Source organism: Pangasianodon hypophthalmus, chromosome 7 (genome assembly GCF_027358585.1).
Source record: "Pangasianodon hypophthalmus isolate fPanHyp1 chromosome 7, fPanHyp1.pri, whole genome shotgun sequence".
NCBI classification, from domain to species: domain Eukaryota; kingdom Metazoa; phylum Chordata; class Actinopteri; order Siluriformes; family Pangasiidae; genus Pangasianodon; species Pangasianodon hypophthalmus.
Genome location: NC_069716.1, coordinates 26,131,062 through 26,158,931, shown reverse-complemented (window position 1 = coordinate 26,158,931; position 27,870 = coordinate 26,131,062). Strand labels below are relative to the sequence as shown.

Below are 27,870 nucleotides of genomic sequence, written 5' to 3'. Positions count from 1 at the left end.
ATGAATGATATTTTTTTAGATCTCTGGCTACTGAATATGGTAGTCACAAAGTGATTATTATTAGATTATTCAATGTTTAATCGAATAATCTGGCTCTGCTTGTTATTGTATGAAAAACCAGTAGGAGAATTTAGACACAAATTGCAGGTATTGATGTTTTGATGACAAGGGTGACTTGAGACCTGTAACTGTAATTGACACAGTCGTCACTGTAAATTAGCCCTCAGCCAGCACCACTGGCAGGTGAAACTAAAGATCGAGCTGAAGTGACATGTGGAGCTGCAAGAAAGCCTGATGATGGTCAGGTCTTTGAGGAAGAGTGGATCAGAATGAGGATTTGAGATGCAGGGAGCATGAGATCAACTCAGTACTACAGCTATGTGTGGGACTGCGTGTGGGACTGTTTTTTTAATCCCATTCCTGCTTGCTTCTGAAGGAATTTTGATGGAATCTCACTCACTCCTCCAGACAATCTTAACCAATCCTGCCCACCCCTGCAAACAGGCTTAAACAACAGTATCCAGTCCTGCAGATACTCTTGACCAATAGCATCCAGTCCTACAGACACTCTTGACCAACACTATCTAATCCTGCAGACACTCTTGACCAATGCCATCCATTGCTACATACACTCTTGACCAATCCTGCCAATTCCTGCATAAACTCTTGACCAATTTTGTCCCTTGCTGCAGATGCTCTTGACCAATCCCACTCACTCATGCAGACACTCAACCAATTTTGTTCATTCCTGCAGACACTCTTGACCCATCCCGTCCATTCCTCCAGACCCTCTTGACCAATCTCACCCACTCTTGCAGACACTCTTGACCAATCCTGAATGCTCCTGAAGACCCACTTGCTCTTGATCAATCCAGGCCACTGCTGCAGACACTCAGGACCAATCCTACCAACTCCTGCCGACGCTCTTGGCCAATCCTGTCCACTCCTGCACACACTTCTGGCCAATCCCGGCATCTCCTACAGACACTCAGGACCAGTCCTGCCCATGCCTCCAGACACTCAGGACCAATCCTGCCCACACTTGCAGACACTTTTGGCCAATCCTGTCCACTCCTGCACACACTCTTTGTCAATCCCACAACCATTGTAGACACTTTTGACCACTTCTGTCCATGCCTCCAGACACTCATGACCAATTCTGCCCACCCCTCCAGACATTCTTGACCAATCCCACTCGGTCCTGCAGATATGTCATTTGCACTTTTTTTTTCTGCCAGAAATCTTTACTGTCTCTGTGTAGGTCTAGAATGGCCTTTACTTCTGTGTGTGCATCCAATTGTTTTTTAATGAGTGTACCTTTTCGAAGTCATGTGGGGAGGCCAAGAGGAGACTCTGTCCACTGCTCACCCACTGACTGGCCATGGGGACGTACTGTCCCAGCCCATAATCCTCCAGCCACACACACACCTGATCACATGACCACTTTGAGAAGGGAGTGTTGTTCATGTCTCTGAAACACAGCAAATTGTTCTTATAAGTAATAATCAGTTTGTACATTAGTAATGCCACCCTATCACTCTATATAGTAAGTGAAAATGATCAATTGGCCACTGAATGTATATAGAAATTTAAAACTCCTATATACATTCAGTGGCCAACTGATAATTTTCACTTACTATATAAGTCATTTGCAAGCTACAGTGGGCTACAATTGTAGACCTACAAATTGACCAATATGGGAGGTATATTTGATAAAACTTGAACTGAATAATGACCCATGGTTGCACTTGCAATGTGTATTGTTTGTTTTTTAATTATTATGGTCCCAGTATCCTGACTGTCTGCCTTTAGCATGTTAATCGCACCGTCCTGAATCTCTGTTGCCCATCCCTGCCAGCCGAGGGCCCGCTGTGGCACGGACTCCTCCCCTCTTGAAATCATTGCTGTCCACACCGTCTGCAGGCAGACCGCCCGAGTGCGTCCTTCTGATCCTGACACAACAGACACAACAGACATGCATGCATATTATCCTCTATCATTTAACTACAAAACGTAACTGTAAATCACTTGCATTTATACCGCACCGTTGTGGAAATATTGACTCTGACTGGTTAGGAGGCGCAAGTCAAATCGCAGTTTTATATTAATGTTCTCATTCTAATGTCATAATTTCTATAGTAACAACTTACACAGGGACTTGTATGGAGGATGCTCTGTGTAAATGGATTTTTACAAAATGAGTGTAACTGTGGTGTAATGGTGAAGTTTTCAGGTTATTTTTGTTTACAAAATTTTTGGCAAGTTTTCAGACACAGAAAAGAGGGGTTTGGTTTGTGTGTTATGGTTTCTCGGTAACATAAGCTGCATTTTTTTGTCTTACTAACTGCAAGAGAGAAGGAAAGAGTGGCTGGTGAGGGAAGAACTGTTTATTGCTGTTAAAAAGTGAGTAAATGATAACAGGAACTAACTTTCACAGACGTTCCACAACATTAACTGTAACTATAAATGGATAAGACGTACAATGTGCCATTTTAATGAATAAAAAATTGTTAGCGTTGGTAATTGCTTTGATAAAAAATCACTTGAGGACATGCTATTACTGGAAAATAACCAACTTTGAATTGGTAAAAATAACTCTGCTTCACATCGGGCTGCACCACACCACCCTGTATTTGATTATTTTCCCATAACAGCACAACATATTTTATTCCTTACATAGATCAATGGAATCATGTGTAGAAATCTCGGTAGTCTAATTTATACCAATGGCATGAAAACCAAAAATTGCCACAAGTGATAAACACATGGAGCAAGTCTGAACATATATATTACAGGTGAACTCAGAGGATCGCTTACTTTCCCCACAGCTTCCTGATGCCTTTCTGATTCTTCCTATTCTCAGGAGAAACAGGCGACTGCTGGCCCGAGTCCATGCCTGATGACATAGGCGACACATCCGACAGCGTGGACTCATCCGTCTTCTCCGACTTTGCTGAGAAAACAGGAGGCACTCATTTTAAGTCCTGAAGATTTATTTCCGTCAGGAAATTCCAAAGCCTACAGTTTGATGTTTTTCCTGTTCTTAGACATCTCTTGAAGGGCTTAACCCATGAGCTAAATCATTTGCAATAATGCAGGAAAGACACCAAACTGTGAACAGCTCTGGGATTTTACACTGCTTATCTCAGCGATCTGATGTTTACCCACCGGCTGTGAAAAGCTCGAGCTTCCAGCGTGGTGCTGAGGCATGCATGAGAGGATGGAGAGAAACACAATGTGTTATAGCGCTGGTACTATTTAACAATGCTTGCTTTATTCTGCTAGGAGAATGCATTTCGCTGGAGTGTTGATTATGTCATGTATGTGTCGTGTCTTACATTTTGAAGCTTTTAAATCTCAATTAGTTCTGAATCAAGTAAATCAAAGCTGCCCAAAATGCTGAATACAGTCAATTTTACAAAAGTAATTGTTTCCAGGATTACTTTTTTAAAAAGTATGTATTGATTTTGCTTATTAAGCAGGAAAACTCATTTATCATTTCATTAGGCAGAGAGTTACATCCTCAAGCACACAATGTTCTCACCTCTCTGTATCACACAGCGACTGTCTAAGTGTTTTGCTTTTGTGTTTGTCTTTCCAAAAGGTGTTCGGATGATATGAAAGAGGATAAAGGCAGTTATAAAGGTAAAGCATGTGCTTACAAGAGAATATTTAGAGAATATTTATAGCACATTTAGAAAAAGAGATGAAGACTATCAATTTGTTATTTTTATGTGATAATGAAGGAACTCTTGTCTTTTTCCTGTTTGTCCTGAAGGCATACAAACTTTTGCACTTCACCGTATCTGAACCAAATATTTGAAAGAACACAACAGGAAAGGAGGCAGGAGCTAATAATGTCAATGGAAAATCTAAATTAGTATTCAACACGTGACAGATTTGTGTCATTGCATCATAATATAAAAGAACCTGTCATGTTTCAATATGTAAATTTAAAACAGGAAAGGGGGTGGGGCATATTAAGAGTTGAGAATTGCATGTTTACAAATCTGTATAAAAGTGTAAGGGCATTATTTGTGAAAAGTGATTTTATAATATATAAAAATATACAAAAATATTATCTTTGAAACAACTTGGTAAATTGTTTACCAATTTCTGGTAAAAAAGCATGAACCCATAAATGTAAGTAATAATTTTCTGAGTTACTAATTCCGAAAGAGTTTACTTCTTTGTATTATTTAAGCTAGAAAGCATTTCTGAAAACCCTCATCTCTCATTCCTCACAAGCCAGAGAATCACCCCATGCCTATTTTTTTCACATCATCTATAGTTCTGCCTTTACAGAGTGTTTTTCTTGCTTTAATGTGTCATGCTGAAACTGAGACGGACGCGAAGGCGAGAGTACGGTACCTAACGCCGGGGCACTGGCACTCCTGCAGCGATCTTCACATCAGAGCGCAAAACACAGCAGCGAGGAGGCGAGAGCGGAGACAGCCACAGTGACGGAGTGAGGGATTAAAGAGGAAGAGCAGCCCATGCAGAAACACCACAGCGTTAGAAACAGTAAGAGGAAAAGAAGCTGGGTTGTGATTAGAGCTGGTGGATTACAGCAAGAAGTGTGAAAGGCTGAAAGAGTGTCATTTTATATAGCAAAAGAAGAAAAAACATTCATTTAGCAAAAAAGTAGTCGATCAGCCAGAACATGGTTGGCATCTGAGGTTTCTTTAGTTTCTTTCTTCTTACTTTCTTATAGCCACTAGTTTAGCATCATGCAAACTGCATGCATCAAACTGAATCAAGCTAAATAATCTAAAACTAATCTATTCTACTATACTATCTAATCTAACTATATAATACTGGTGGCCGATCCTTTTGTGTTGTCGCTCCCAAGCTCTGGAATTCACTACCCCTCTCACTTCGTAATATTTCCTCTCTACCTGCTTTCAAATCTCAGCTTAAAACATATTTATTTGAAATGTATTTTCAGTGAATCGTATGTTTAATTGTACTGTATCGATGTATTGTATTGTATTAATTGTATTGTATTGATGTAAATCTGTAAAGCGTCCTTGAGCTTGTGGAAAGGCGCTATACAAATAAAACTTGTTCTTCTTCTTAAAACTTCTTAAGACTTATTCATGTATTGTGAAGCACTATGGCCAAAATGGCCACCATTTTGCATACAGTTAACTCTTTAATTTCTCCTGCTCAGATCCAGGCAGAGTTTTTGCTAGCATGTAGACAAGCTGATCTCATGATACATTCGACTTCCTGTCACACCGGATTTTTGCCACAGTTTTCCTTGCCAATGATTACAGGCAGTTATGATGGTGTGGAATTTTGGAGTTTTGATGTTAGCTAGCTAATTTTTTTTTTTTTTTCAAATGTGTGTCATGCAATAGGAAGAAAGCAGTGAGGCAAAAGTCTAGATGTGGGCATTACTTAATTATTAGAATCTCCTCCAATTTTTTTTAAAGTACCAACATTCTCACCCACTTCACAGAATTCACAAGTCATGTAGATAAAGATGTCGATGTTTGGTCTGACCATCTCTTTAGGTAAAAAAGTACTAAAGTGTAGTTTCCCTTACTGCTATAGCAAGAAGTCAAAATGGTAGATGCTACATTTATACTGTAAATGTTAGCATTTCTAGACATTCTGTATATACACATGACAAACTATCTTAAAAGAAATCTTGGCTGGTCAGTTATATTGGAGATATAAGGAAATAAAAAGTGTAAATTCTTTTCAAAGCAAACACTCTGTTGGGAATGTTAGTTAAAGCAAAGCAGAGTGCATTAACTAGGCAGTGTTCAGTCCAGTTCCTGAACCTCCCTCAGGTACACTGAGGTTTGATCAGGATTAAATCAGTGTGTTGAAGCAGAAAGAGCTGGTGTTTAGACATCCACGTACTCAGGTTGATCTCGCTCTCTTCACTCTCATCAGGTGACAGCTGGAGTGGAGATGAGCGCCGCTCCCTCTCTCCGTTCTGCTCCAGTCTGGACAACTTCCCTGGAAGAGTCTGGTACTTACTGCTGTCTGATATGAGCCGGTTCTGTTTGGAGTACAGGAGGGAAATTAATGGTTGTAACAACTCCCTGTTTCGACATATCTATTGCAATCATATATTCATCTTCTATGTGGCTTTACATGTGAAATCACTTGCATAAAGGACTCGAGTGGTTTATTTGTTTAGCTCTGTGTGTGTTAGAGGTTAAAGGTTAATGTCTGTTTGATAATAGTACCTCTAGAATAGGCTCTACAGGTTGCCCCATTACATGCTTGGGTAAGAAAAAAGGGAAAATAAGGGGAAAGAAGGGGGAAAAGGGCACACACACATACACACACACACACACACACAAAATTAGTTTGGTTATGTTAATAGGCAATTTATAATTAACCATTAATATAGAAAATATACAGTAAATACAGTTATACCATGGCCATAGAAAATACTTGTTTCTGATTGGCTGACAAAGGTCTTATTAAATTCTGGATTCTGATTGGTCAGAAGGTGTCAGAAGCTCTCACAGTAGTGCAGCTACAAATCACAGGTGTATTCATGTTATACATATTATACATATTTATACATATTAATGTGCACATTATAATATTATCGTTTATATAGTAACATCGTACATAGGGACTTGTATGTCAGAAGATCCACTTAAATAGATTAAAAATGTGTGTGTTTTTTTTTTTTTTTTTTGATATGGGGAAATTTTCAGTGAGGAGACATTTAGTGAGCATTTATAGAAGGAGTCTCCAGTGTCAGCGCTTTGAACAGTCAGAGTAAAGCTGTAACTTTAAGTTTTCTGACATCTTCAGAGAAGAGGATTTTCTTGGTAACATGACAAGCTTATTACCTTCAAGAGAGAGAAAAAGGAGAGACTGCTGAGGGAACAACTGTTTATAGCTGCTATAATGTAAGGGACAACAGGAAAATGTAACAACATTAAATGTAATTATGACTGGATAAACAGTAGGACCTCTTTTTACTATAATACTGTTAGTGTTGGCAGTTTGGAATAAAACACTTCAGGGCATGTTGGTATAGGAAAATAAACAATTCATGGCCATGGTATAATCAAGACAGCACCCAGTGATGTAACAGCTTTAATGTAATGCTGCACATGTCTCAGGACGCTCCACTAGGTGTTAGCGCTTACATAATAAATAATATTATGTTAAAATTATGTTATAAAAAAACCTCTATGAAAGCCCCATATCAGTGATATTATCCAGCATGTGATTGTTGTTTAAATGTTGTTTAATTCCATTTAGATGAGTCAGCTGTCCATCAAATTGATTAATGTCATAATACTATTAAGTGATTTTAATGAATATATATACATAAACTTTTAAATTGCAAATAGGTGTCACAAAACCATACACACATCTCCATTTTGTTCAATACAAGTTTTACAACACTTAAGGAGTGTCCAGATCCCTCGACTCAATTCAACTGGATCATTTCAGTTCAGTTCAATCTTAAATTGTCACACGTTTTAAGGTTTTCATTTGACTCACCCTTGTACACGAGCAAAAAGCACATTCATTATTTATCACGTATTTTTCTCCTGTTGCATTTGTGAGAATGAGCAAAGTGAGAATTTCATTGTACAAGGAGTTTTTGCATATAATAATAAAATCTTCAACACATCAGATTAATATTTTTCTTCAGAATTGTATCAGAGTGCATCACGTTAAAGGTTCTACTAAGCCAAGACAAATTTTTAGTAAGCGTTAAATGGTACAAACCCTGTGTTTGGATCCACTCTGTAACTCCTCTAGACTGGAAGACAGCATCCTCAGCGTCGACCTGCAGACAGAGCAAGGGATCATCAAACCCAGCATTAAGGAAAGAATGACCATTGTAGGTGTCTGTCTGACTGTCTTTCTTTCTTTCTTTCTTTCTTTCTTCCTAGAGCCCATCACAAATTATAACTTTACACAGATTATCACACATCAAATGCCACCAAATGTCTTCTTAAAGTCCTTAATGCTAGCTTTTATAGTAGCCAAGTATAGACATGGAGTCACTCAGTACTGACTATTCAATTTTCAGTTAAATTCTATTTATATAGAGCTTTTTAAAAAAGACATTGTCATAAAGCAGATTTGCAGAAATTCAGATGTAGATTTCGATCCCTAATGAAAAAGCCAGAAGTGACAGTGGAAAGGAAAAACTCTCTGAGATTGCATGAGTAAGAACCCATGCACACACACACACCCACACACACCCACCCACACACACACCCACACACACACACCCACACACTGCACCCACATGCAAAAATACTTGCCATTGTCCGCTGTGCAAGCTGTGGCAGTCCATGGGGGACTGCAGACTGCGACAGCTGCGATACAGACACAGAAACAGAAAGAAAGATGACAAGGATGAAGTGGCAAAGAAGAAAAGAAGAAAAGGAGAAAAGGAAACAGGAGGAAAGAGAGTGTAATTGTAACTCAGAGTGTAACTCAGATTTCAGTCCCCAAGACACACACTGCCTCCTGTGTGTGTATGCGTGTGTGCGTGTGTGCGTGTGTGTGTGTATTCCTCACCTGGAATCAAGCTCATTCTGTAGACACATTGACGGCAGTAAGAGTTGAGGTGTCCCTCGAGATGATGACATCTGAACAAAACACAACAAATTTTAACCTGAAAATCTGAAATTTCTTTCTTTCTCTTTCTTTCTTCCCTACTTTATTCATTTCTCTCTCTCTCTCTTTCTCTCTCTCTTTCTCTCTACCAATGTAGAAAAGCTTCTTTTTTTACAGCAGTATTTGTTTAATTTGGCTATTTAATGTCCTAAACAAACAAATCATTTCATATAAAAAATAATTTATAATTTCAAGCTTACAATTGCCTTCGAGGTCTAATGGTAGATAATTCTGCTTCTTTCTCGAAATGAATTATTGAAATATAATCAATCTTATAATGAGAAATAGTATATAAATCTAAAATTATATTCAATATAGCTTTGGCCTGATTATATATAAACAATACCCTTATATTTTCAGATGAGTGTGTGACGATTTAGACACGTACATCTGTACATTGCTCAACTGGAGACTATGAACTTAATGTAGCTCATTATCTGTTACTTTTTTTACCCATCTGTGAGTAGACAGAATTTTCCCCGCTTAAATATTGCCTTAAATTTCTGACTTAAGCTGCTCTGAATACGGCGCCTGGTGAGGATATATCTGAGTTTAGGTCAAAATGGGCTATATAATCAAATGTGAAATAAATGTTGGAAAAAAAAAAACAGCTAGACGTAACAAGATGTTGCCAGATGTATGTATGTATGTATGAGCTTACATATATATTCATATCTTATCCATGTGACACCTTTTTTTTTATATCTTATTCTATAAAAGTTAGTCCTGTGTGTATGAGACTGAGTTTAGAGGCGAACCTGCAGGTCGGACCTGACGATGTCTGAGTGAGCCTTATGGGGCAGAGCTCGCATCCTCAGAGACCCACTCAGATCCTCATCACTGCTGCCACAGAGCAAGTGATCACCACACACTGCACACACACACACACACACACAATGTGTAATGGTGTAGAAACTGCACTACAGAACCACATTTATACTGAAATTAATTGAAATAAATTGCCCAAGGGGCTTTTGCTGTTTGTGTCTGATATTTAAAGGTGCATTAGGTAAGATTAGTCTTTTTTTAATTCTTAAATTAGGTCTCTAACAGTTACTTGGGTTCAATTTTTTAATGATTTCCTCCCATATTCGTGAAGCTCCGCCCCCAGGATCTATGGTAGCCCATAGAGTAGAGTGCCTATAAAATGACTGACAGGAGGTGCATCCAAATACAAAAGCAAGCCTTCCAGAACCAAAGCAAGTTTTACAAACGTTTTTTTTCTCAGCGACTTAATACATTTATGCAAAGGCTAGGGCTTAATGCAAATATTTTTATCATGTTCTGCATATCTTCCAGGTTATTTGTACAAGTAACGAATAAAAAAAATCAACTATTGCACCTTTAAAGAGGAATTTATTAATACACACAACACATAATGCCCTTACTTTTTGTGCGAGTTTAATCCAAAATATTCCCATACTGCCATTTTCCAAACTCAACTACAAATCAATACACTTGCATGGAAAGACAGAAATTAATTCTACTTTTTTACTGTGGTTTATAAAGCGTTATCTTATCTTATATTTCACTAACAAGCCACAGAAATGTTTATTTACATGCGTATTCTAGGATCTATCTGTGCAAAGATCATGCTGTGTAAAGAGCCAGTTTAACAAAACCTTGCTAGCTAAACACGATTTCATCATACAGTCAAACGTCAAGCTTTGATCAAGTTGTTAAAATAAAATACTAGAACTGTACTTGTGGTTGAGATACATATTTCGGGTCAGAAAAAATACAGTATACATCAAAATTTGACCATATGAAGGGTTTTTCCAGGCCACTAAACAAATTAGTACATCTACAAGTACATCTTCCTATTTTGTTTCGACTCTGAAAAATATGCATTTGCCTGATCATATCCTAAAAAATGATGTTACTAAAGGTTTCTTTGTCCATGTTATACATATGAATACATATTAAACAGTTTTATACAGTGAATCTGATCCATTTACATTCTCCATTTACAATCCATGAATACAGTGCAGTGTGAAATCGAGTGTGTAGTGTGTTACCTTGAGAAAGCACCATCATGTCCTTGCATTTCCTGTATTGGCCGAGCAGCGCTGTGAGCTCGTCTATGTGACGATCCTGTGCAAAACAAAACAAAGATCTTAGACGCAAACACACACACACACACACACACACTAAGCAATATACACACAATAAGTTTTACAGCAAGTTTTAACCTTTTCATCATTTGCAGCTAAAAGTGACTCCATCCCAATTTTCAGCCTCTGCATCTCCAGATCTGGAACACACACACACACACACACACACACACACACAAAACCAGCATGTTAAAACACCAGTGTTTCACACTCTTTAACTCCTACAGCTAAGATAAACTAGATCCTGTGTGTGGTTTTTTTTTTGTAAGTTAAATTGCAACTTTGGAATATTAGAAATTAAATATTTTAATGTTGTTCAATTAATCTCCTTATATACGCTCATTAAAAAAACAAATTTTCGCCATTTTCAATTTTGTCCTCCATGTTTGGTGGGTGTGCCAGTACAGATGAATCAGACCTCCCACACACATGCACATACACACACACACACACACACACACACACACAGAGCTCTGGATGCAATGGGAGTGACTGCATGCTGGAGCAAATCAGGCAATTCAGCAGTGAGGTGCAAAGTGGAGACATTTTTTTGTCACACATTTGCTTACGTTTGTCTTTTAATTTCCTCCTGTACACCTCCTCTACAACAGAGAGCAGAGGAAGAGACGCCACAAGGAGAGAGAGACACGGGTTAATCACCTCCTCTACGACAGATTTGAATTGGTGCAACATTTCTAATAATTTCTATTTAATTTAAGTATCCATTTTCCAGACCACCAGTAATTACATACACAGTACAGACAGCCTTTGACATTATTTTTAAATAGATATATAGATAGACAGACAGATAAACATACATACTTTCAGATAATATACTTATTTTCAGATAATATATTTATGTAAAATTAACACACTACAAAAAATGGAAATAAAAGAATATTTAGAAAGAAAGGGAACTTACCTCTATGCAAAAAATATATCAGTAAATAAACTATGTAAATAAGGTATGTAAATGTATATTTATTTCATTATTATTATTATTTGCCTATTTTATTATTATTATTATTATTATTATTAACTATTTTGCTATAGTTTAGTTTAGTTAATATATAACTATATTAACTAAACTTCATATCTTCTAAATATCTTCAAAGCATCGTATCTTCTAAATATTATATACAAAAGCTGTGTAATTTTTTTTAAACAAATAAAATGTATGTAATAAAATTGTCACAATTTTAATTTAATTTTAGTCTTGTTGCATTTTTTGTCCTCTGAGTGAAAATATAGCTGCTCACTAATTCTACCTGTCCATCCAGCCCTAAAATGCACTTTTTCATTTAATAACTAAATAATTTTACTTGCATGTTATGAATGAAATATATATCAGGCTGCATTTAATATATTTTTTTCCCTTTTCAGTCTTTTTACAATGTATGTATTTATTATGCAAGATTCACACTTACACACTCACATATAAGCTTTTAAAACAATACTCCATAACAGAGTGAAATATATAAAAAGGAATTATTTTAATTTCAACTTTTCTAAAACAAACTTTTCACTTTATGACCATATCTTTTACGCTCATATTTTAATACCTTTTAATACAAAATCAATCCTTTTATATTTTACTGTTTTCTTACATTTAGATGTACTAAATAAATCTAAGCACTTTATTTCATTATCCAAATCCATCACTAGAGACCAATTTCTTGAAAAAAGAAAACAAAATTGAAAATAACCATTCAGTTAGTACATATTAAGTAGGTGAAGTTTGTTGATCTCATATCATGGTTTTGGTAAATTTAGTTTGATTTTTGACTATACATTCACAAATAATTCAAATAACTGCCCCAAAGTTATTTAATTTTTTACCTAAATGACTTATAATTATTACAAAATAGCAATAATAATAATATTGCATGTGGCATGCATGGTGTCTTCTAACGTGCTGCAGTGTTGAAAACTAAGCAAAAGAGGAAGAAAAAGGTTTTTGTCTGTTTTAAAATGAAAATAATGCCATTGTGATTTAATAAATAATGCTTGAAAGAGCTAGAGGTGCACATAACGACTGGGATCCTGCGGGACAGAAATCCTAGATGCAGGACGTCATGTGGTCAGTAATACAGATTGCAGGACAAGGAAAAATGAGAAAGGGAAAATAGTTCCACTAATCTGGACTAACAAACTGCAGTGCTGAGTCAGCTACGTGGCGTTTTCAGCAGACTCGACTAGCTTACCTCTTTCCATGCTGTCACTGCTCGTATTTCCTCTGGACAGGAGTTGATTCTGTAGACTCTCAATCTCTGTATCTTTGGAGGCCAAAAGCTGCTGAAGCTCGGTGATCTCTGTCTGCAAAAAGGGAACTAGATTATTGCTAGCTGTTCATAAAGATCCCGTGTGATCTGCAGTATACACCGTAGAACATCAATCCCACACAAGGGACCAAACACTGGGGTCGGTGTTGTGGTTTAAACACAGGAGACATCAACACTTTAATGAGGTACTGGTGTGTACGAGCCACATCAGGACACATCTGACATGTCTAGGAGGAACACGAGACATGAACAGTAACAGCTACACATAGGAGAGATGTTGGATGGACAGATTGGATGATAAGAGATTCAGGAAAGAGGAAGGACTCACTTCCAAATTTTTGGTTTTTACATCCATGCACTTATGAGGACCTGAGACCTGCTGCACCACAGCTCAACACTTTGGTGATCAATGTTCATGAAAACGCAGGCTTGAAGGAGGACCCCAGGGCTTAGGGTGCCATTTAGGATCGAGCTATAAACTGATAAGAAAGATCTGGCCTGTTTCATGTCTCCATTCTACTCGTCTGTGCCGCAGCGAGGCCTTAAATAAGACAGAGCTCGTGGAGCACAGAGCGCCTATCATTAGATCCTGCTCAGCAAAAAGCACAGGCTAATTGTGCACTGTCTCCTCCAGTCAACATCAAGAGCACTGCTCTACCTCCCTCTCTCAACACACACACACACACACACATTCCTGAGAAATCAGTAATCTATTTCAAGAAACTGACCACCATGAAACAACAACTCAACCTTTTTCTCACCTCTGAAGCCTGACACGTTTACCATTCATGAAACCAACACTTAACAACTCACACACGATGATCAGGACAAAAAGAGAGACTTGGAAACCACCTTATACAACAACTGTTGGGTTTGGGGTTGGGTACATGGAGATACGACACAAAGAAACACAAGAGGAGCACGAAGTTGAAGAAGAGAGGAGCATCAGAACTGTAGGAGAGGACCTTCGCCATGGCTAAACTGGAATTAAATCAGAATTGCGTAACTTCCTAAAGTCTATTCAATGTTCTTATCCATGCAAAAGTGGTGGATAATCAGTAATCTGTTCAATGAGAAAATATTCACTATGAATATATTTTGTGTAGTTTTTTGCGTTTATTGTTACATGTGCCTTTAGTGTATTGGCACATCGTGTAAAACACGGCAGGCTCAAAAAGCTTAGAAAACAAAAATGTTAAACAATTTACAAGATTGTAAAAATAAACGTGATATCAAATGGGGGATGGGCAAGCAATCTTTAATCTTTAATCTTTAAGTTAGATTAAAATCTAACTTATTTTTAGTAAGGACCGTTTGAATCCATTTTGCTGAGACTTGTTTAAAGAGAAAATAAACAGGGGATGAGAAACCCAAACGTTTTAAATTAGTTATTTATATAATTATGTAATCATTTATTTAGCACCAACTCGGTGTTCTCCGTGTTTGGATGATTTTTGTTGTTTCTATGCACACTTGCCCAAGGTGTTTTTTTTTTTTTTTTTTTTACCTTTTTGAATTCATTTGTTGGTGTATTTATGACCAAAAAAAAAAAGAGTTTTATGTTTGCATTCTAGCCCTAATTGCCCCTCAGACAGTTTTCTTTTTTGCTTTTTGTTTTTGTTTAATTATGTTCAATGTGAAAGCAAAACAAACCAAATAGCAAACGAAGCAAATGTATCAATTTTGCTCTAATGTGAAATCCGGAAAATGGACTAATAAGTGTAAAAGCTTCCTAAGAATCATGGTTATTTAAAACATTTACATTTACATTTTACATTTAACGCAAGTACGTGTTTTACATTTAACACAAGTACGTAAGTTACTTACTTACTTACATTAGCTACGTGTTACACTGCGACATGACGTATATCATTGCTGTTATTGTTATGTTGACACTACATTGTGTAAAATATAAGATTTCCTACACGTTTCAGAGTGAACAGTGCATTCAGAATCTGCGACTGGAATAAATTCCCTCTGATTGACAAAACTGTTTGCAGGAAATAGCTCTGTTTCCTGATGAATTTAGTAAAAATAAACGCTGCACAGTTTTACTTTTGCTTCGTGAAGCATTCAAGCTTTCACTGTGCATCTCTGTGGTCCTGTCCTTCATGTTCTACTCCCTGGTGATGATGGTTAGAGGGTGAGGAAGATGAGTAACCACCTGAGCGGCCCGGCAACGCTCCTCCCAGCGCTGCTTCTCAACCTGAGTGTGCTCGACTGTGAGCTTCAGGCTCGAGAGCTTGGTCATGAGCGACTGGTAACACACATGAAGAGAATAAGAGATAGAGAGCTAGAGAGGGAGAGAAAGAGACGAAGAGAGAAAGAGTAAGAGAGAGCTAGAGCAAGAGGGGGGAGTTGTAATATAGAGAGGGGCAGAAAACGAGAGAGAGAGAGAGAAAGAGAACTAGAAAGATAGTTTTTGGGTTTATCTGAAGTCGTTACTTTTTGTTCTGTAACACCTTTTTTGACTAGAGCATGCACTCTGAACAGATGAGATACAACAATCTTAAATTTGAAGCATAGAATAAAAGCATACTTTTCCGTCCAATCATCTGTCTGTCATTTTATTTTCGTCATTTAAAAAAAGATTTCCATATATTTATCGGGTTTGCTACAGTATTTTTCAAGTACTCGGGTACTATGTGCTGAAATATTTGCTGGGTCTGCATCTGGACAACATTTATACAACTTACAGACAGTCAGACTTGTGTATATTACAGTCCCTACTGTCCACTATCTTGCTGATCATTCCTAGCTGACTGACTACATTTGGGCTGAAGAGAAAATTCTGTGAATGTGATTAAAAAAAATGCTATTTAACAGCTAGTGCTACTTCTAGCTCATTTTTACACTTACACTTCAGGCACTCTCCTTTGACCATTAAACTAGTAAGAAAAATGAGACAGCAAGTGAGATGAAGAGAGAGAAAGTGAGACTGAGAGCATACAGAGATAAACATAATTCTGAAAGAGAGAGTGTAGAGGAAATGAAAGAGAGGCGTAAAAGCAAGCTGACAAAAGCCAGTGCACTCTTTACTTCGAATCTCAGTGAAAGAAGACAGGAACAGCGTAACAACGATGGAAACTGGTTAAGAAGTTAAATATTTAAAGTATTCGCATACAAGGCTTTTATAATTTTCTACATAGAAAAAACATTCACATTACCTTTGTGGCTTTCAGCTTTCTCTCATACTGCGATTTCTCGTTCTCCAAATCATCCACTTTGGCCTTCAACGCGTGCAGCTCGTTCACCAAAGCCTGGTGAACACACACACACACAAAAAAAAAACAACAGAAATGTGCAATCAAGAATCAACTCTGCAAAGGATAATCGACATCTATAAGCATGTTAAACCATGTTAAAAGGTCTCGGGTCATGATTTGGATCAGTGCATTGATCATCATGGTCCTGCCACCACCCTAAGAGTTAAAAGAACATTTCACCCATTTTTTCTGGCTAAAATAATCAAATGAAAACATTAATACGAAAGGAATACAATAAACCCAATTCAAAGGGTGGGATGGAGATTTCCAGACAGCCCCCGCACCCGAGCCCACGCCACACACCGTGCTGTTAATGGAAGTCCTGAAACAAGGCCAAACTTTTCATTGATCAGTCAGTCAGTAGCCCAAATCTGTAGTTATAGTTCAGGCTCCTCCACCATAAATACACTACATGTATTATTATATAATGAGTTGCCAGTTTATTAGGTGCACCTACTATGTGTAGCTACACTTATTTGCCAACGCACCCCTACCATATAGGTATACAATTACAGACTGTATCTGATTTGTAGCTACGCACAATTTTTACTTTGTTCTTCAATGCAAAGACAGTGCCAAAGGACCACGGCTAACTAACGATAGATGTAGAGTGGGTCTACAATCAGTAATTTCATCAATAGAGCTATTTCCGCTAAGGTTCAAGAACCTTTTGTGGAATCTAATCAACCAGAAATACACAGTTCCTGGATGAGTTCCTGGTTTGTGTTCCCGCAGCACTGCAGGAACCGAGACTGTTTATTGATGCAGATGAAATGGTAGTTATGTAATTTAAGTGTGTGGGAACAGGAGAGCAACTTTGGACCGTACTGAGAGTTGACGACTTGATGTGGGGTATAAGTTTGGAGTTGAATATTTAGGGAAGTTCAAAATTTTATCCATAAAAATGTTCAGTTTTAAAGATACGCAGTATCTGTCAATGTCTATCAAGATAGTTTCTCCTCTGAAATCCTCTGTATTTAAAAAAAAACAACAACTTTTTGTAGACTTTAAAGAGACAATAGTATTAATTCCTAAATTAGTAGTGTAATATTTATGTACGTAATATTGGCCTCAAATAGCATGCCATCGTTTTTTCAGTGTATTTACAGCCGAAAACATACATTTCAGTGTGACATATTGTGGTTACATCAAACCACAAGACATTGGAGCAGACATTGGGCTTCAGTTTTTCACCCCACGCACTCAACTCTCTGACTAGCACTTACGTCTGTAGTTACATCTGAAATCTGTATACCAATGCATGTAATTTCCATATTAAATCCACTACATGCACAACTCGACCCTGAATACTTTCCATAGTAAACACTGAGGGGAGTAAAATTGAAGGTGTTCATTAATGTTTAGTAAGACAAGCTCCACCCCAGTAGATCCTGGTTTGCAGATAAGTTCCTACTCTGGAGGAAGAAATGGAAAAGTTCAAAGGATAAAACACCCCTGATTATACCAATAGATTCATGTTTAAATTTTTTGGGTGCACCTAATAACATGGCAACTCAAAGTATACAAATTTATGTACACTCTCAGTAAAAAGGGACTAAACTGTTGGCGGGAACATCTGGTCATTAAAATGAATTAGGGCAATCGTTTAAAAAAAAAAAAAAAAAAAAAAACAGCTCTGGTACCTGCTGCCCTGCACAGCTTGAAGTAAAGAGCTTGGTAGTTAGATGAACAGTTGAACATAGATGAACATGTTAGAAAAATATCAAACATTTTGGGGCAGTGGAACTGGAGCTGAGAACCTGGAGTTAAGATTTAAAGTATAACAGGGATCCTTAAGGTCCAGATGCATGATAAAGGTACAAAAGATGTATCTGTAGTGACACCACCATAGCAGCAAGAAAAGAATGTTACCCTTTTATTGAGAGTGTTATATAGCATAGGAGAAGCATTAACCATCAACAAAACCCACTATCTCTACACAGAAAAAAACTCTCAACACATCCTGGGTTAGTGAGAGGTCTAATCATGCAAGAACACCAGATTGCTCAAACCAAATCAGTCTACTCCGAGAGTGCACAGCAGACACCCGTAACTGTAAGGATTCCCCCTCCGTGGCCGTCTCGCTGCGAGGAGAGTTTGTTAATGTTAGAGTGGAAATGGAAATGAGTCTGTGATGGTAGGGAGGGACGTGCAGTGAGCTTCGCGGCAGAACAAAAAGCCCGCCTACGTTATCTCCTCCAGAACTACAGTGGTGTCCGTGGTCCTCGGCATCTGACGAGCACAGGTCTGCATCTGGGCTGTGATCGAGAACATAACACGCATCGTGGACATCATGAGCCGTGCTCTCCGGGTGGCCCTCGAGAGCCCGTTGCTCCTGGATGCGTGTGGTGATCTCCTGCTGGAATTTGCGCATCTGTGCCTGGAGCTCGCTGATCACATTAACCACACACTGATACAGACAAAAACAAGCCAAATGGAAGAAAATGTGAAAGTGGGTATAGAAACAAAAGAAAAGGAAGATGAAGGCTAGGAAGAGAATAGAATAGAATCTAAAATATGACTGTTATGAAAAGGCACCACAAAATCACACACACAAAAAAAAACACAAATATGCTCGTGGTCTGGTATAATAAAATGGCTTTCTTAATAAAATTGTGTCTACCTGTCATTAGAAATGTTTGGTACTGTTGATATTTTTAAATGAAAAGAAAAAGCATTCATCTAGGGCTGGGCAATATGACAAAAATATCATATCATAATATTTATATATAATATAGAGGCTTCTTGTACTGTTGCATTTTAAAAATAAAACTTAGAAATAATTAGTCTGAGAACACTTTTATTTAATGTACTAGAATAAATTAACAAAGGAAAATTTGTAAACATTTGTAATCTAACAATTTAAAGATTGAAAACAGTTCAAATTTGGTTCCAGATTTGTAGTTGACATAATTGTGACATAATTTACAGCAATATGGATATTATATTGTCATATTGTCCAACCCTAAAGTCAACATAAATATCCCCAACATATGTAGGCTGATATTAAGGGTACCTGATCAAGGCAGACCAGGACAAACCCAACGTAGACCAGCGACCAAAGACCAAGCCAGTTTAATTCAGGCAATAGCTCAGTAATGTATGTCAAAGGAAGTCTTTGTCTTTGTCAAAGGAAGTCGATGTCTTTTGTCATTCAAACTCATGCACATGTTGAAAATTTGGTTGCATTTGTTGAAAAATTTATACTCCACCACTGTTGAAATCCTGAACCTAATTGGTCAGAAGGATGACTTATCTTCTCTAACAACAGTTCTGACAGTAATATCAGCTCCAAAGTTTATATTAATACACTTGTTCTTTACAATATATTATAATTTCTATAGCAAAAATGTATGCAGGGACTACGGCAGACACTCCGCATAATCTAAGGTTAATAATATGCAGATTTTAAAGAAGTGCTGCTATTTAACAAAGAAAAATGTCTAATCATTGGAAAGTTGAAGCTCATTGTAAGGAGTCTCCAGTGTCAGCACGCTGTAACGGTCAGTAAGTTTTCTGCTACAGGAAAGTCTTCAGGACGGAGGAGTTTACGCTTTTTTCTTGGTGACATCACAAGCTGTGTTTTTTTGTCTTATTAATTTAAAGAGAGGCTGATGAGGGAACAACTAGTTATTATGTCTCATGGACGTTTCACAACATTAAGATATGCGTAACATATAAGTGTAAATGGTTATAAAGCACAATGTATCGCTCATTAATAAATAAAAATTGTATTCACTGGCAAATTGCTGTGGTATAAGAGGAAAAATATGCTGTCGTAGGAATATAATAATCTTTGGAGAGGTAACAGTCACTCCGCTCTGTTTCCTATAACAGCATGTCCTGTCCTTGTTTATTTCATATCTGTTACCTTGAACAAAAATATGCACGTTTTGTTAGCCACAGATCTGATCTTGTTCACTTCACTCCCTCACAGCTGTTAATCCGAGCAAGGCTCCTCCATTTCAACCTTTTGTAACCTTAAAGAAAATGCCACAGGTGTAAATTTCATGATAGATATTAAGTGAACCAATTTGTGTCAACTTAAACAAGTTACCGAGCTAGCATTCGACTTACAGCAGCTACATTTACAGTTTAATCACGGCTAAATGGACGCTGGAGTATCTGAGTTTAGCGCATATTATGCTAATGTTCGGTTCAGTTTTCCCACTTAGCATTTCACACGCCGTGCAGTCAGAATGATTCATGGACAGGAGCAGCAACAGGCATGTTTAGACTCCCAGATGGAGGAAGTTTCATACGATATGACCAGTTGAGGTTCAAGCTGATGATAAGGCCCACGTTCCACACCTATATTTAGCCGCCGCACTCAGCAGTCTGCGGGGAAAGTGTGTGTCTGTGGCATTTTCCAGGAGGATTTCTGTCATACTGTGGTGCTGAAGCGAGTGTCTGCAGCTGTCACATGCAGAGAAAGTGTTCGTTGATGCAACAGTTGGAAGAAGGGCTTGCTTACCCCGGCGCCAACACTGCATCATATAGACGAGAAAGTAATAGTTTTGCAGTTACTCCAAAAGAAGTTAGCCAAGACATTTTAATTTCTTGTTAAGACTACATTAGCCTTTTCGATCTACTACACAACTAAATTATCTTAGCTAATTAAAAGTAGAAATAGAAAATTGTCAAATAGCAAATAGTAAATTGTGGACATTTCATTTCTGGCTTAACTACTGCTTTAAATCTTAACATGATTTAACTTTAGACAGGTTTATAGAGTGAACTAGGCCTGTGAGGCTAATGGCATTAGCAAAGGAACCCTGAAAACCTCTGGCAAAACCCTAAATGATGATTTGAGTAGTATCTCACTAGTTACAAGTTGAAGTAGCTAGTCTAAATGATACTTCAGTGAAAGTACACATACTCATGTATTTAAAAATAAGCAATTTTAATGAGAATTTTCTTTTATACATCATCTCACACTTCTAATATTGTAACTATTTATACGACTCAATTTATATCAAAAGTTACAAAAGTTATGTTTGAAATTAGGAGCTATTGTATGTTGGCATTCTCTCCTGTCCTTATGATTTATTTGTATGAAAACTGAACTAAATTCCACCGCAGTGCATTTGAGGCAAGATCTTTTTTTCACCATTAACTTATAAAGAGCAAGTGACACTAATGAGCACAAAAATGATTAATTGTGATTGGATGTTTGAAGCATATGGAGCGGTAGCCAGGCAAAAAAATTTATTTGACTCATGAGCCTTGAGGTTTGTAAAAAAATAAAAGTATTTAGAAGGTCTAAGTGAAAATACAAGGAGCAAAAATATGGATTTTTCTCATTAATTTGTAAAGTATGCTCAGGTAAAAGCACAAACGACTAGTTATTACTGTATGTCTCATAGACGTTCCACAACATATAAATGGTTATAAAGCACAACGTATCGCTCATTAATAAATAAAAAAATTATTAACGATTGGCAAATTGCTGTGGTATAAGAGGAAATATACACAGGTGTAGGAACATAATAAATTTTGAGGAGGTAACAGTCACTTTGCGCTGCGTCAGGCTGAATCACACCACCCCATTATTGATTTGTTTCCTATAACAGCATGTCCTGTCCTTGTTTTTTTTCATATCTGTTATCTTGAACAAAAATATGCATGTTTTCTTAGCCACAAATCTGATCTTGTTCACTTCACTCGAGTCAAGCAAATTCCCCATGTGGTACTTAAGTATAGTAACTAAGAACAATTACTTCATTGCGTTCCACCTGTGGATCTTCACGTATGGTGTGTTTTTGGCTTGAGTGTTTCTATGTTGCATCACTTCCTTTTCGCTGTGCTTTCCGTCACTGAAATACAATCTTACCTGTAGTTTTGTGTCTATACCCAAACGTATCATTCCACATCAGCCTTTGGGCATGATTTGTAGTGTGTGTGTGTGTGTGTGTGTGTGTGTGTGTGTGTGTGTATGTATATAAGCACGGTTGTATCCATTGACAGACAGGGAACTGTTTATTTACCACACCGAAAGTCAGACCAGAAAGTCACAGTGACATGGTTAAAGGAACAGACCAAAAATTAAAATGTAAGTTAAATTAAGTAGCTAACAAGTAAGATAATTGTATTGCTTCTTGTTTAATATCATGCAAACTAAATCATCATACACTTGCCTCAGAAGGCACTGTTAGTAAAAACATTAAATAGACAACTATAATTCGGGCTACATTATCATCCAAAGCATTTCTAAGGTACAAACGTTAGGCCACGCCCCCTACCTGACTCTAATGCTGGTGTGAAATGACATCAAACTACTGTAGGTGTTGACTGTGTAGACCGTTTTTAATTCTATGACATCCTTTTGTCAAATTTTAGAGATAACAGCTTGGATAATTGACTAAATTTGGAGTTAAACTGCGTAACTGTTCCTGTAAATTTGATCCGTCAGATAATATGAAGTGCAAGTTGGCCTGCTTGTGAAGTGGACAGGAAGGAGTGATCAAAGTAAGCAAACTTCCTGTTACATAAGCGGGTTTAACATTAACCACACCTGTAACAGGACCAAGGGTATGTCAATAGCGTTCAGGTTTATTCAGCTGTAACCTTTAACCTTTAATGTGCAAGTGTATTTTGTGTGGTTTAGTAGGTGGTCTACAGACTAGAGCTCAGCGCCAAACACTCAAGACGCTCATTTACGGGACAGCTGGGTCTGGGACGGGCGTCTTTACGGAGGTTTATGGAGCATGTTTGATCTCTGTAAGTCTGTCAGGATGCCTGAAGCTCTACTCAGCAGGGGATGGACAGGAATGTAGATGCCTCAAATCCCAACAGTCCAAAGCTACGCTGTCACTTCAGACAGGTCACATTTCAATTAGTGACTGACCCTCGCTCACATTCTTCAGCACGAGCCAGGCGTGTGTGCTGCTTCACTTATTCACGCTGATCCAACTGCTCACGTGAGCACTTTTCCTAAGAAAACCGACTGACTTCTAGAAGGCGTGCAATGCTTTTATATTTTCAGCAGTGTGTTCAGTCTGAGCACTAACACCAATTCTACTATCCAAAAGTCTCTGAGTACTTCTAAAACCCACGAACACAGCAGTGTACAATTATGGGTGAATATAACATGCGAGAAAAAAAGGCAAGTAAATAAATACAGCTGGTGCTGAGCCATACCAAACAAGCCTTAAATGGACAGAGAGAGAGAGAGAGAGAGAGAGAGAGAGAGAGAAAGAGAGAGAGATTCAACCCTATAAAAAAACCACCAACGCACTTAAAAACCACAGTCATCCAAATGAGGCGGATAAACTGACAGAATAAGCAGGAAATGAGTGGTAGATGGATAAACTGATGAAGTGATAGAGTAGTAGAAGGATAAATCTATTGTGATAGAGTAACACAGTTATAAACTGAGAGTGATAGAGTGGTAGAGGGAAAGATGGATAGAGTGAAGGATGGATAAACTGATGAAGTGATAACAGTGGGAGAGAGATAAACTGATAAAGTGATAGAGTGCAAAACTTATAGATTGGATAAACTGATAAAATGATAGACGGATAGATGGATAAACTGATAAAGTCATAGACTGCATAAACTGCTAATGCGATGGAACAGGATAGGAATAAAATGATAGAGTGATAGAGTGATATGAGGATAAACTTAAAAACCGCCACAAAAAGATGGATAAACTAGAATGGGAGAGGGATAAACTGATTAACTGATAGAATGATAGGGGATGAAATTTGAGTAACAGAGAGATAAACTGATAGACTGATAAAGCCAGATAAGGCGATATAGAGAGAGGTATAAATTAGACTGATAGATCGATAAAACCAAAGAAAGATAGAGACAGACAGAGAGATATGAAGAAAAAAGGGATAGAGAGATAGATAAAGTGAGTGGCAGAAGAATAAACTGACATTAGCAGAAGGATAAAATGGATAAACCAATAGAGAGTGCAAGAAATTAACAGAACAGGATAGAGTTGAGAGAGAGATAGACAGAGTGATAGATGGTCACAGAGAGATGGAGTGATAGAGTGATGGACAGATCTGGTAGTACCTCGGCTTTGTGCTGCTTGTCGTCTCTATCCGTGTGGTTGTGATCCTCCTCCATACTGACCAGCTTCAGCTTCAGATACGAAACCTCATCCATCAAATCCAGCTTCTGAGTCTCCAATGAGGTGCGGTTCAGTAGCTCCTACAAACACACACACACACACACACACAGACGTAAACACACGTAGACACATACACACACATGATCTGGGCAACACAACGAGACTTTCTGCTGCTCTACAAGCAAGTTTCCCAAGATCAAATCCTGGGCCCCTGCCAAGCAGCGCTAAATATACACACTCAAGCAAAGCTATTTTTACTTCCTCTCTGCCCCCCTAATGTGTGTTTCCCTGCATTCCTCTGTCTAACAGCTAATTTCAGCAGAACCCCAGGACTCCAGAGCGAAGTCTCGGCTGAGAACAGATTTAATGTCCCATGATTCTCCTCAGAGAAGAACGAGAAAGCTGACGTATGATCGTTTTATAGCTTCTACACTAAACAGAGTCTGATGCTGGATCAGTGAGCTTGACCCGAGACACTGGGTGGATTAGGATCTGGGTGATTGCGTGCCTTCCACACACACTTTCTCACACACACACTTTCTTAGCCGCCCCTCCCACACACATACACACACAGTAATACACTGATAAAGTCTATACTATATAAAGATCATTGCTACCAAGTGAGTCACATGAGAAAACGCTCGGTCCCCGCCTTGCATTTCACAACTGCTGCTTCCCATTCAAGGACACTTCTGCTTTCTGTTTCCAGTTAGTCAATTAAAAACTGATCTGAAAGATTTGAACTGTATTAAACTTAAAGATGCAATCTGTAATGTATGAACGTGTTGTCTGTGATGTCTAAAGGTGCAGTGTGTGATGTTCAAAGGTGCAGTGTGTGATGTTCAAAGGTGCAGTGTGTACTGTATAAAGATGTTGTCTGTACTGTTTAAAGGTGTAGTGTGTAATGATTAAAGGTGCAGTCTATTATATTTAAAGGTTCAGTGTGTAATGTTCAAATGGTATCGTATGTACTGTGTAAAGGTGCAGTCTGTAATGTTTAAAGGTGCAATCTGTAATTTTTAAAGGTTCAGTGTATAACGCTTAAAGGTGCAGTCTATAATGTTTAAAGGAGCAGTCTGTAATTTTTAAAGTTTCAGTGTACAATGCTTAAAGGTGCAGTCTGTAATGTTTTAAGGTGCAGTCTATAATGTTTAAAGGTGCAGTCTGTAATTTTTAAAGGTTCTGTGTATAATGCTTAAAGGTGCAGTCTGTAATGTTTTAAGGTGCAGTCTGAAATGTTTAAAGGTGCAGTCTGTAATTTTTAAAGGTTCAGTGTATAACGCTTAAAGGTGCAGTCTATAATGTTTAAAGGTGCAGTCTGTAATTTTTAAAGTTTCAGTGTACAATGCTTAAAGGTGCAGTCTGTAATGTTTTAAGGTGCAGTCTATAATGTTTAAAGGTGCAGTCTGTAATTTTTAAAGGTTCTGTGTATAATGCTTAAAGGTGCAGTCTGTAATGTTTTAAGGTGCAGTCTAAAATGTTTAAAGGTGCAGTCTGTAATTTTTAAAGGTTCAGTGTATAATGCTTAAAGGTGCAGTCTGTAATGTTTTAAGGTGCAGTCTAAAATGTTTAAAGGTGCAGTCTGTAATTTTTAAAGGTTCAGTGTATAATGCTTAAAGGTGCAGTCTGTAATGTTTTAAGGTGCAGTCTATACTGTTTAAAGGTGCAGTCTATTATATTTAAAGGTTCAGTGTGTAAAAGTTTTTTTTTTTTGTTTCTTATGTTCTGCAAAGCTGCTTTGAGACAATGTTCATTGTTAAAAGCGCTATACAAATAAAATTGAATTGAATTGAATTAAAGTTCAAAGGGTATCGTATGTACTGTGTAAAGGTGCAGTCTATAATGTTTAAAGGTGCAGTTTGTAATTTTTAAAGGTTCAGTGTATAATGCTTAAAGGTGCAGTCTGTAATGTTTTAAGGTGCAGTCTATATTGTTTAAAGGTGCAGTCTGCTAATGTTTAAAACAGTATTAAGAACATAATTTCAATGATTAAAAAAAAAACAGATTCAAAATTTTTGTTTCTTGAATTTAGTTTTTGGTTTACACTCATCAAATATGGAAATGAGTTTTCCATCCAGTTACATCAGTGCCTTTCAGCCCCGCCCCTATTCTTCTTAAAAGGTAACTTAGGAAGCATACATAGGAAAAAACAAAAATGTATAAATTGTTCAGTTAAAGCATTCCTAAACATGTATTTTTTAAACCAATAAAAATAAGCTATATTAAATAATTATTTTAAATATGGGTGGTGCAGTGGGTAGCGTTGCTGCCTCACAGATTCAGGGTCCCTGGTTCAATCCTGAGCTCAGGATACTGTCTGTGTGGAGTTTCCCATATCCTCACCCTATCCATGTGGGCTTCCTCTGGGTTCTTCAGTTTCCTCAAACCTCCCAAAAACATGCCAGTAATTGGACTGGATAATCTAAAGTGTGAATGTGTGTGTGCATGGTGGCCTGCAATGGACTGGTATTATATCCAGGGTGTATTTCTATCTCACGCCCAGTGCTCCCAGGATAAGCTTCACATCCGCTAATCCCTTAACAGAATAAAGCACTTTCTGAAGATGAATGAATGAACTTTTCATGCAAAATAAGGTAGTACAAGTGCCCTGGGAATATCATCAAGCCTTAACCATCATTATAGGAATAGTTCATCCAAAAAATGAAAATTCTGTCTGACAGTGCAGCGCTTCCGGTCCGGTTGTATCACGAGTACGTCCGCTCTCTCGTCAACACAACCTGCATGCATCATGGTTCTCTCGTGAACGCACGTCGGAGATCTATGCGGAAGTGAAAATATTTTGTAAATAAAGACTTCATTTTAGTTTTTGCGTACACAAAGCATTTGTGCCACTTCATAAAATTGGGATTAAACCACTGGAGTCTAAACCACTAAACCACATGGATTAATTTTATGATGTCTTTATGAACTTTTTGCAGTTTGAAAGTTTTGGTTACACGGGCTGTCAGTGGAGTGAAAGAAATCATTAGTGTCATTAACAATATCTTCATTTGTGTTCCAAAGATGAATGAAAGTCTTACGGGTTTGGAGCTGATTAGAGAATTTCAAGATCAGAAAAAGAGAAAGTCTGTTTTAAAAATAAAATGAATTCATGTGACACACATTCAACTAAATGGATATTAACTATCACAATCATGTCTTTAATTCCAAAGATACTGTCCACAACCACAGATCAAATTCCAATCTAAACCCATCATCCAATCTAAACATGAGCATCATTACAGAGGACTAACAGAGAGCACTAGGGATTCATTATGAGACACGTCTGCAGTCAGACACTGCTGTCGCTTCAAAGGCCAACAACTGAAAGAGCTTTGAGCTTATCAGGAGGTGAATCATGACTGAGCTTATCGGCTCGTACAGCACACGTCCAGCGGCTGTGTAAACACACTCTCAGACGTTCCATCCTGCACGATAAGCCTTAAACGCAGGTTTAAGAGCAGATTTATGACTCGCTGCTTAAGAAGCAATTAAACAAA

At 37.7% G+C, this 27,870-nt stretch overlaps 1 protein-coding gene across 3 annotated transcripts in view; it reads right to left on the bottom strand.

The window, feature by feature from the left end:
- Positions 1–27,870, bottom strand: part of ppfibp2b (PPFIA binding protein 2b) — an 80,124-nt gene that overhangs the window by 10,295 nt on the left and 41,959 nt on the right. The window contains exons 4-21 of one of the 3 annotated variants that reach the window (XM_053235278.1): positions 24,313–24,450; positions 18,476–18,697; positions 16,189–16,281; positions 15,186–15,314; positions 12,944–13,055; positions 11,309–11,341; positions 10,818–10,879; positions 10,644–10,719; positions 9,384–9,496; positions 8,527–8,597; positions 8,268–8,321; positions 7,723–7,783; positions 6,207–6,242; positions 5,875–6,016; positions 3,169–3,201; positions 2,818–2,953; positions 1,827–1,952; positions 1,318–1,471 (exon numbers count right to left, since the gene is read on the bottom strand). In XM_053235278.1, the coding sequence (XP_053091253.1) occupies positions 1,318–1,471; positions 1,827–1,952; positions 2,818–2,953; positions 3,169–3,201; positions 5,875–6,016; positions 6,207–6,242; positions 7,723–7,783; positions 8,268–8,321; positions 8,527–8,597; positions 9,384–9,496; positions 10,644–10,719; positions 10,818–10,879; positions 11,309–11,341; positions 12,944–13,055; positions 15,186–15,314; positions 16,189–16,281; positions 18,476–18,697; positions 24,313–24,450 (1,791 nt within the window). The remainder of the gene's footprint in view (positions 1–1,317; positions 1,472–1,826; positions 1,953–2,817; positions 2,954–3,168; positions 3,202–5,874; positions 6,017–6,206; positions 6,243–7,722; positions 7,784–8,267; positions 8,322–8,526; positions 8,598–9,383; positions 9,497–10,643; positions 10,720–10,817; positions 10,880–11,308; positions 11,342–12,943; positions 13,056–15,185; positions 15,315–16,188; positions 16,282–18,475; positions 18,698–24,312; positions 24,451–27,870) is intronic. The other 2 variants (XM_053235280.1, XM_053235279.1) reach the window with 2 other exon arrangements.